Source organism: Phalacrocorax aristotelis, chromosome 8 (assembly GCF_949628215.1).
Source record: "Phalacrocorax aristotelis chromosome 8, bGulAri2.1, whole genome shotgun sequence".
Taxonomy (NCBI): Eukaryota; Metazoa; Chordata; class Aves; order Suliformes; family Phalacrocoracidae; genus Phalacrocorax; species Phalacrocorax aristotelis.
Window position 1 is genome coordinate 23,734,335 of NC_134283.1, and position 10,720 is coordinate 23,745,054.

Below are 10,720 nucleotides of genomic sequence, written 5' to 3' on the forward strand. Positions count from 1 at the left end.
TGCTGGCACAGGTTGCCCAGAGAGCTAGTGGAAACCCCATCCCTAGAACCATTCAACATCAGGTTGGACAGGGCTCTGAACAACATGATCTTGTTGAAGATGTCCCTGCTCACTGCAGGGGGGTTGGACTCAATAGCCACTAAAGGTCCCTTACAACCCAAACCATTCCATGAACCTATGCTGTCTCACCCACAGCTGGCACACAGGCTATATCCCCTTCCTCACCCTATTTACAAATCTGTTTATATTGCCCTTTTTCCAGGCTTCCTCCTTCCTTCCACTGCTCCCACACCTCAGCCATCCCCACTTGCTTCTGGCCATCTCCCCCAGAGCAGTGCTGGTGCTACCACAACAGATAAGGCCTTCATTGGTGAGGGATCAGTATCAGAAGTTGGGCCACACCACCCTCTCAACTCCACATAACACCAGGCTGGCTCAGCCAGAGTGACCAGGGCTCCAAGCCCTCAGCCAAGCACCACTCCCTTGTTTCCAGCTGTTCCTGCCTAGATGCAGTGCTGGCAGCTGTCTCTGCAGAATTACACAGTATCTGCTTTCCCATTATTTGCCCAGTGTCCTCTGCTGCAGACACAGCTCCCCTCCACCTTGATGGCAAAGAGCTATGCATTTCACTAAGCCATTAAGGAAACATTCTCCAAGGCCCAGGAGCCTCACTACATCCCTCCAGTGACATTAGCTATGCTTAATTAGTTTTCCAGCTAATTTTAAACCAGTCTGCCTACTTCTGGGAGTGGCAAAAAACCTTAAGACAACAACAGATGTTTTGCTGTCAGTGGTAACTTCTCAGATGAGCTGTTTCATAAGTAATCCAGCACTTGGGGCTTTTTGCCTAAACAAGTATCAAAACAGTTTATTTCTGGCTCCCAGGAAATACCCTCTCCTCCCAAGGCTAGGCCCAGGCGCTTGTTTTAGGCACACTGCTGAGACACCCAAGTCATGAGATACACCCCGGGGAAAAAAAAAATCCATCATCCACAAAATGCAGTGCTGATCACAGGCAGACTTACCACCAGTGGGACAAAAGAGAGGGGACACTACCTGCGAGAACATCCTCAAAGGCTTATGCAGAATGGGTATATTCTGTAGCAAATATCACCTCCTCTCCAATTACTTCATTCTAAGTATTTAAATACTTCATTGCTAAATTTTACCACTTTGCCCTACCCATCCTCCCCAAGTCTCCAGCAAATTGACAATTTGGCAGAAAAACTACGTGGTAAGGTGCTTGGAAAGGAAACAGTTGTTCAAAGCCCAGAACCACACATCACTAAAATTAACCTTGTTGCCACAGGTAACACCAAAAAACATATTTAACAGTCTGATCTGAAGTGGCAGGATCATGCATTACCACTGAAGCTCTTACAACTGCTTGTATCAACTCACACATTAGTCCCAACAAGACACCCCTAAACAGTTCTGCCAACTACAGGTAAGACTGAGTAAAAGCACTGCAAGTTTCATGAGCAGCTGTCCTCCCCAGACACAGCACAGTTCAGGCCAGGTTGAATCCCTTAGCCAAGATAACACACGGCAAATCAATAAGGAGTCACACACCAGGCTCACGGCATTAAACTCCAAACCCCACAAATACCTGCAGAATTACCTGCTTCAATACATCCAGCAGCCTTCAGTGAGCAAATACAAGCTACAAGCTCTCCAAGACACTTTAAATACTAAAGGTTGCTGAAGAATACACTTAAAGGAGCCACATTTAAGGCTCTGCAAGCCTCTTTTCCTCTCACGTCCCTGCTCATTTATAATGGTTTTTCAATAAAAAAAGTTGAGAACACACCCTGTGCTACCTGCACAGGTAGTCCTCCAGTTGCTGTACAGTGTATGCAAGTATGGATAAAAATGCCTGCAAGTTTTATTGCAAAGTCCTTAAACATACCAGAAATTAAAGGGAACACAATGAAGTAACACAAGAGTTGCTGTGGAGTGAGAACAGAGTTGAATACAGATATTAGACTGCTTTAACTTTGCATCCCAAAGCAGTGAAGTTTACATCTTACATAAGTTCTTGCTAGATAGAGCTGAACATGCTTACTCTTCTCCCATGATTTGGGAAGGGGGAAATTAAGCTTTGAGTTTAAAGTATCTAGATTTGTCAACATTAAGTTTAGCCTGCAACTCCACTGAGTTAAGTAATACCTTATTGTAACCCCTCCACTTTGTCCAATAAGGAAATTGCACTGTACATCCTTCATAGGAAAATATTTACACAGAAAATTTAAACTATTGTTGAAGCAATTTAACAATAGATTTTTAGGAAAAGTCTGCTAATGCATATCTAGGAATTTGAGATCCTACACTCAGTGTAATTTAAATAGCATTTGAAACATTCCAACAGGAATCACATTGCACAGAAGCAGCAATTTGCTTCTCTAACATTTCTGCACACCTGCTTAGAGCCTGTGCATTTAGTGCACAAGTACACAATGCCAAGCCTCTACACAAGTACCTAATAAATTCTGCAGAACAAAGTTCTTTGTAATGAAGGCAAGCATCTTAGTCTCTAGGCTGTAATGACTTAAGGCTTCTTGCAGCTTTGTTTGCTTGGTCAGTGAAAGCCAGAGAAGTGCCATCCACTTTCACTCCTGGTTTGGAGTTGGTATCCAATTCACTCAGACTAAATCCCATTGCAGTTTCAGACAATTGAATGGTGACAAGTCAGTTGCGGATCACTCTGGGCCCTTCTGGAAGGAGGGATGCAAAGAAAGTCTTGAAAAAAACCCACGCTGTGCTCATAAATGAAGGGGTGGCCTGCTGCAGTTCTTGTAAAATTTGTCCCTCATCAGGGGATGCCTCCAACTCATCTGCTCCACCTGCATCTCCTCCCTGCCAAAATAAAGGCTATTTGGTAAGTGAGATCATTGCAGAAGTGAGAAGAATCAGGTGTCAAACAGCATGTTTGTTACCCAAATGTCATTGTCAGAACACAAAAAAGCTTGCAAGAGTCCCCAGACAACCACAAAGTCAAACACACCTAAGCTGCTGTTACTGGTTAACTCATGCTGTGTGTCCAAGCACACTGCCTAGGACAGACGTGAAGCACCAGATCAGGCGAACTACATATGCACTTACAGCTAATTAACTCCGAGGGACATCAACCAGAAGTGTCAGCTGGAAAATGCAAGACTCAGGTTGCTTCTATACTCAAATCCTACCACTGAGGTACTAGTCTAAACCCTGTCTTCAGTTACAGAACCTGCTCAGCCTGTGATTCTCTCCATTGCAGTATCCTAAGGGACAGAAGCAACTAAAGGATAACATTCAGCCTGAAATATTTTGTAGAACAGAGGAGTTAGCAACACCAAAGGAGGACTGAGGCTGGCAGTTGTCTTCCATGGAGGAATAACTTCTGACAGAAGTTTTGAGAGAAGTTTTTGCTGCTACCTGTAATTAGTAAACTGGAATTAAACTTCACAGGGTTTCATGCTCATCATTTAAAAAAATACCAAGACAATACCTGTAAGTTATTGTTCTGGTCCTGGTTGATAGCAGCTTGAGGAGGAACATTGCCTGGGACAGGCTGAACTGGTCTTCGTCTAAACGGAAGCCATCCAACATGATGCCTGGGGAAACCAACAGATTTTTATTAATATCAACTAAATATTACTTCTTCCTGTTACACCAATACAGTTCAAGTAGCATCAGGCTGCTCAGAGCTGCCCAGTAAGTACTTTCAAAGCCTCCTGTCAGCAAATCATGAGGTAGGAGGGGAAGACTGAGCATCTGCTTGCATACAAAGTAAGCAGCACTACATCCAGGTTTGTATCTACTTATAATCAGGGATCAGCCTGCTGGAGCACACTGCTAGAGGTACAGCCAGCCAGCTTGTTTACCATGTTACATACACCCTGGGTAACTCTGTACTCACTAGAAAAGGGCACAGAGAACATGGAAAACAGAGCCCTACCTTACCAAAAGGTAACAGGCCACATAGACCTCCTTAGTGCAGGTGCTGTAAAGGTACAGACCTTCTTTGTAACCCACAATATAAGCTGTTCAAAGTTACACTTTAGAATTATCAATAGTAAAATTCAAGGACTGTTATTGAAACCATTATTAACCTTCACTCTCCAAGTGTACAGAGAAGAGCTGATCATTTGACCTCGTCCAGCTTCAACTCTAGACCCACCAACAGGAATTCAGAAGCCTATATCACTTGTTTCACTGGTGCTCAAAGAGTTTAAGGGGGCAGATTATCCTTCTCAGACAAGACATCCCAAGCATGTCAACTGACAGCCCTAAGACTTAGATTTCAGGACACTGCAGTCTAGCTCTACTCTCCAGAGGCAATGCAAAGCAGAAAAGGCCACAGGGGTACATGACTCAGCAGGAGCAACGTCCTCTCTCCAGACTTAAAACACTTTATTCCCCTATAAGCACTTATTTACTTCACTGAACCTACATGTCTCCTTTACACTACCAGGCTGCTGGGGCTTTACACCAAGAGCTACTTCAGTTTCAAGTAGTCTTCTAAGAAGAAAGCCAGCCTCACCAGAAGCATTAGTACAAAAACCAGGTAAGATCACCTGTTCTTCATTTAATCCAGGCATAGGCTATACTTATATTAAATCCCAAATTGTGCCAGGATAGAGGGCTGATTCATCCTTTCCAGGTACAAGAGTCCTATGAAGCACAACTGCCAGAAAGCTGACCCCAGCACAGAGCTTGTATTCAGAAATGTTTCACTGAAGTACAACAGTAGATGTTAATAACACATACTTACAGATACATCAGAACAGTGCCACCCATAACCAGGAGGAATCTGCTGACACTGGAGTAGAAATAGATGATGTTGACAAAAACATAGAACAGTGTTGCTGAGTAGAGCCAGTCCAACCAATCCCGATTGCCACCCTCCTCTTCTTCCATGAGGGGACCCCTTTGGGCATTCATCTGCAAGTTCTGGTTGGCCACTGCGTTAACCTGGCCAGCAGCATTTTGGTTTCCAGGCTGATTTTGTGCAGGAAATGGGTCTGGGAGAGGAGCTGGGGGTGTCACCGGTGCCACCTGTATCTCTTGAGAATGTTGTGTATGGGAAGAGTCAGCAGATGCAGCAGTAGAAGCCAAGCTGAAATCAGAGAACAAAGTACAGAATAAAGCTTAGTCGAATCCTTTCACACTTGACAGAGGAACCAAAAATCTGTCCACCTTTAAGTATAGGGTCAGATCACATGCAAGTTTAGAGGCTACAGAAGCATTAAAAACAAGTTTTTGTGCTACCCATGACAAGTTGCATAGTGACTTCAGCAAGACAAAACAGGCACCTTCCACTTTATGAACAATAATTTGCATACTTGACAAAAAATTCTTTAGCGCAATCTACAAGTAGTCTAGAAGGCTGCTGCAGCTTTACCTTTGTCACTGATTTCCAGCCAGTGCTCTGTGTGCTACCTAAGCAGTTAAAAAAAACAGTGAGAAGCTAAGGCTCATCAGCAGGATTACATTTACCCTACAGACACCAGCTCTCCCAATCAAAAAGAGTCAGAGATCTGCAATTTGCAAGATTCAAAAGCACTGGCCTAAAGAGTAAACCAAGCACCCCAGCACAGCTAGAGGTACATTCCCACACCATTCAGCACAAGTTACAAAGTCTTCCAATCATACTACATCAGAAGAGGAAGAACTGCCAGAAGCTTTCTCTTTTCTTGTATTATCGTTTCTACTGGTAGCTTTAGACAGAAAACTTACTATTGCATGTAATACTGTCTTGCATAAATCTGCTGAAACCAGGACATCTGAAGCATGCTGTAGGCTGTATAAGCAGAGAAGCCAGGAGCCACGCTTTGGAAGGGATGCAGAGTTGTTTCAAGCCTAGGTCAAAATTTCAAGACGTTCATTAGCAAATACTGGACAAACTGCAAAAGTCATCTGTTACAGGACAACATAAATAGCTTCTGTCATTTTGTGCATCCAAATGCAAAATTCTTCCTTCTAGAGTATTAAGGACCTCTCTTTAAATAATTAATGTTTATATGAATAAGGGACTCTTCCACTAAAAGCAGCACATTTTCCTTTAGCTTCTTTCCACTAAAGCTTTTATATGCATCCTCACCATCTTTGGCCCACATTCTGTGGGTTTAAGACAGCATGTGTGGCATAAGGGGCTGGCATCCAACACAAAGCCAACATTTTAAAAATCTTAGTGATTAACATAATTTTATTTACCTGTTATTGGCTTCTGCTGAAGATTGGCCACCAGAAGAGCATCTCAGTCTTTCACCATTTGAGGAAGATACCAATGGTTCTTGACTAGCTTCTGACAATAACTTCAGCTGATCAGCTTTAACCTAGGGACAGCAAAGCAGTTAGCAAGGTTTACTCAGTACTCTACACAAGCCTTACGCAAAAAGATTACACCACACTGAACAGGCTCTTCTTTTATAACTGCTACACAGTTCATGCACTTTGTCCTGCACAGTACCTCTAGGCGCTGCCACAGTACTAACACAGCTCTTGGCATCATGCGACCAGCACCTCCATCAGTATTTTAAAGCTCAAAAAGTAAATGGCATGTAAGAATAACTCGATATTACTCTTCACTTTCACCAGATCTACACTGTATTTTAGCTTTTTTCCCCACATACAGTCAGGTCCATCGGATCATAAAAATGTAATTGGAAGAAAGAGGGACCACACAAGACAATCTGACTCCTTGGCTATGAGGAGTTTGTACTTGCATACAAAAACTGCCATGCACAGCCAGAAATCAAGAGCTGCTCTGTTGTGATGCATCAATACAATATTGAGAGCAAAGCTGGCTCACATATTACAAACACCAGACATAAGCAGGATAAGCTCCAGTTGCCTATAACAGGCAATATAAACACCTCTAGATACAATAGCATGTCCACTTGAAAGCAAAAACTGGTCTTCAATGCAAGTGGCCAAAACCAGTAAGTACTCTGTTCAAGGACTAAGCATCATCCTTGGCTTCCTCTCTACAGGCTGAGTCATTAATGAGAGCAGTTAAAACATCTTCAGCAAACAGCCACCTTCCTTCCCCACATCCCAATTACAGATCAGAACCACTGCCACTCTAACTACCGTCTTCTGCCCACAAGCACAGCCGCCGTCCAAAAGAGCCTGGGACACAACAGGTCATACTCTACTTAATAAAACTGAATTTACCAGAAAGCATTTCTCCTCTGAGCTGTGTGTTAGAGTTAGACTTTGGTTTCTATCTTGCTTAACAGATGCCATGAGAATCTCTACCAATGAACTGCAGAGTCGATTTTTTACTTGGCTTAATCCAAACGTGTTCTCACATTCCTAACCAAATTATCACAAAGTAATACTACCATTGCACTGGCAGGAAAAAGCTGCTGTATCAGTGAATTCTAAAAAAGCCATTCAGTATTTCCCATTTTCAGTCACAACCCCAGGATTCAGAGTAGTATGTTAACTTAGCATGAGTACCTCTGCATTGGTTTCTTGCACATTTGCAGGAGCCTTGAAGTTGTATACCAAATGTAGGGCATGCAACTCCCCATGCTAAAATGTAATGGAAGACATGTTAAAATATATCACTTTTCTTTATATATTTCAGCACAGAATTAAAAAAAATTTATACCCTTGGCAGCAACTCTCTCAGATAATGATGATCAAGCAGCAGCTTCCCAGAATAAATCAGCTTTTGGTCCTCTTCGGGCTTTAAAGAGAGAAAACAAAGAATAGGACAACTTGCTCTGCCAAGCACATGCAAACATTAACTGATGCAACTTACAGCTGGATAGACAGAGGCATGCAGCCGGAAGCACCCAATGCCTTGAGGTGCACAGGTAATTGCGCACAGCTAAACTCAGCTTATGAGATAAGAACAACTGAATACTGAAGTGCAAGATTGTCACCACCGAGGTCTAAATCAGCAGGAGGATATAAAGCATCCCTTTGGCAAAGAACTTTGTTACATGCTGTCTCTTTTACAGTGCGGACAAAAACATTTGTGTTTCTTAGAAACAGGCTTGAAGTACAATCAAATCTGATCAGTACTGGAGATGGTGTCATATAGATCTGTTATGCTCCACCAGATGAACCCCAGCAGCTGTTTGCCTGGAGCCTTCCTGCTGCAGTGCAGCAGTCAGTGAAAGCACACTAATCTTTTTCTGGGCAATCACCTCGCTCCTCGGGGAAGTGAGGCAAAGCAGCATATCCTCCTGCCAAAACTCTGCCTCTCCGGTGCTGCAGAGCACAGCAGCACAGCGCTTGTGAGCCTCCCCGCTGTCAGTTCACCAGACCCGTGAAAGGAAGTCAAGACTTCTGCATTTTCAGCGTCAGCCATCTCCACAAGCCCAGTGCCCCCGCTATGCGCAGGCCGGGCCGCCACTCCTTCAGCGGGAAAGAGCTTTCAGAAAAGAACCACCCCCGCCAGAGGGGGCCGGGAGCTGCCCACCTCCACCTCCAGCCCCGGCCTCGCCCGCTGCGGCCCCGAACGCCCGCAGGACACGCGGGCCCAGGGAGGTCAGTTAATATTTAACGGCGGCCGAAGCAGAAACCAAGTCCCCGAGGGGCCACAGGCCCGCCCCGACGGGGTGCGAGATGCCCTGGGGGAAGAGACGGCAGGGCTCGGCCGGGGGAACGAGCGGCGGCCCCGGGACCCCGGCGCGGCCCCGCGAGGTTGCACCGCTCCCGCCTCCGCCTCAACGGCTGCGCGTGGCGGCGGGAAGGGCTCGAGCGGCAGGGGGGAAGTTGTCGCAGACTCACCGGTGCCTCGGGTACGAGGCGGCGCAGCTCGGCCTTGAGGCGGCGCACGGTCCAGGCGGGGGCGGCGCGGAGGCGAAGGTCGGGGTGCCGCTGCATGGGGCTACGGACGAGCAGTATCAGCGACTCCTCCATGATGAGCCCAGCACGACCATCGGCAATAAACAGAGAGAAGAGAGGGCCCGAGAATTTTATAGGGGCCCGCCGGCCCCTCCCCGCCGCAAGGGCCGCGGTGGCTGCAACTGATTGGCCGCGGTGGGAGCGGGGATGGAGGCTGCTACGTAGGCCAATGGGAGGGAGCCCCGCATGCAGCGCCGAGGGAGGCGGAGGGGCTGATTGGGCGGTGTTGTGGGGGCGGGGCTCCGGTGGGGCCGGCGCGGCGTCACCATGGCGACCGTGAGCGGGCTGGGGCTGTACGGTGCTGACGGCCATGACGGGGCGGCGGAGCCGGAGCCGCTCTCCCCGCCGGGGCCAGGCCCTGCCCGCCCTCCTCCCGCCCGCCCGCCCGCAGGCAGCGGGGCGGCCTCACCGGGCCACCGTGGCCGCGCGACCCCCCTGCCCCGCCCCGGGCCGTGCTGGGCCTGAGGGACCCGAGCCCGCCCCGCCCGCCAGGCCGCGGCCTCACCGTGCCCGGCGCCGCCGCCCCTGCGGCACCAAGCAGGGAGGGGGGCCCGTTACCGGGGCTCTGCCGCGGCTGGCCTTCAGACAGCCGGCCCGCCTGCCCGCTCCTGCCCACTCCCGCCCGCTCCCGAACCGGTCCCTGCACTGCGGCCTCTCAGTCGCCTGCTCGGGCCGTCTGCCGCACACCAGCCCCTGCAGGACCGCCGCTCTCAGGGGTCCCTGACGTGACTCTTCCCTCTCCCCTTGGCCCGCAGGAGCAGCACAGCTCTCCGTGGGGTCCTACACACGCTGGGCGCACAGCCTGATCCAGGGGAAACATCGCCTTTTTTTTCCCCCCATCGTTATTTTACCAGATCTGCATAGCTACCTCAACAGATTTGCTTCTGGCTTCCTGGACAGGACACATCGTACTTCTGCATGGGGTCAAAAGGAGCATGCAGGGGTGTTGGAGAAAGGTGAAAATTCCAGAAATTATTACTGACAACGACAAAAAAAAAAAAACAAAAATGTAGAACAGCAATTTCTGAGTCCTCCTCCCCATACCCATCCTCCTTTGAGATGTGATCCGGCACTGGGAAAAGCAGTGGCAACGATCCTGATGCACCAGGAGGGTGTTTTAGCATATTTTAGAACAGTATTGTAAAAATGTGAGAATTTGGTCTTATCTGTCAGCACCACATATTGACTCTTCGTGTTTCATTAGGTGCTCAGTATTTCCTGGCAGCCAGACCTGTTGCCCAAAAGCACAGATGAGTTTGCAGCCAGAACCGGATTTTGCAACCAGAAAAGACACCCCTCCAAGGGGATGCATCATCTCACAGCTTCCTAGGGAAGAGCTGTGCCATGGGGCATCGCTGCCTTGGGAGCCGACAAAATAAAATCACAAAGACATTAATGAGCTTACATCTGGTCCGACGAACACTCCGTGGCTGCCAGGGTACATCCTTGAGAGGATGGAGAATACCAGTGGAGCACATTCCTGTGTTGCATCCCTCCCCACAACAAGCACCACAGCAGCAGGAGTTGCTTCAGAGCTGAGGTTGCACTCCCTGCCTGCCTTGCCCTCAGCTGTCCCTCAACAGGCTCAACGCTTAGGTGGGCTTTCCCTCCCCAGCCTCTGCTCTGCATCCTCCCCAAGCCAAGGAGATGTCGTCAGAGCTCTCTGCTGCTCTTGCTCTGCTGGCAGGGACCGTGATCCATGTCCCCAGCTCCTGACGGCCGCAGAAGAGGGAAAGACAAATGCTGTGTCCAAGTCTGCCCTTGCCAATGTCCCCCATTAACGTCAAGGTGACTTTGCTGCTCTTGATTGCAGCCTTTGCTCAGAGTACCCAGAAGGCTCCCATGGGTGGCAGAGGCATGGTAAAGCTGTAGA

The 10,720-nt window shown here is 47.9% G+C and overlaps 1 protein-coding gene across 1 annotated transcript; it reads right to left on the reverse strand.

The window, feature by feature from the left end:
• Positions 1-1,861: 1,861 nt before the first annotated feature.
• On the reverse strand, positions 1,862-8,976 carry HERPUD1 (homocysteine inducible ER protein with ubiquitin like domain 1). The gene is made up of 8 exons (XM_075101957.1): positions 8,731-8,976; positions 7,601-7,678; positions 7,447-7,521; positions 6,196-6,317; positions 5,719-5,841; positions 4,754-5,098; positions 3,488-3,593; positions 1,862-2,856 (listed from the first exon to the last, which is right to left on the reverse strand). Exons 1-8 carry the CDS (start codon positions 8,860-8,862, stop codon positions 2,689-2,691), a joined length of 1,149 nt encoding a protein of 382 aa, XP_074958058.1. The 5' UTR covers positions 8,863-8,976; the 3' UTR covers positions 1,862-2,688.
• Positions 8,977-10,720: the final 1,744 nt, after the last annotated feature.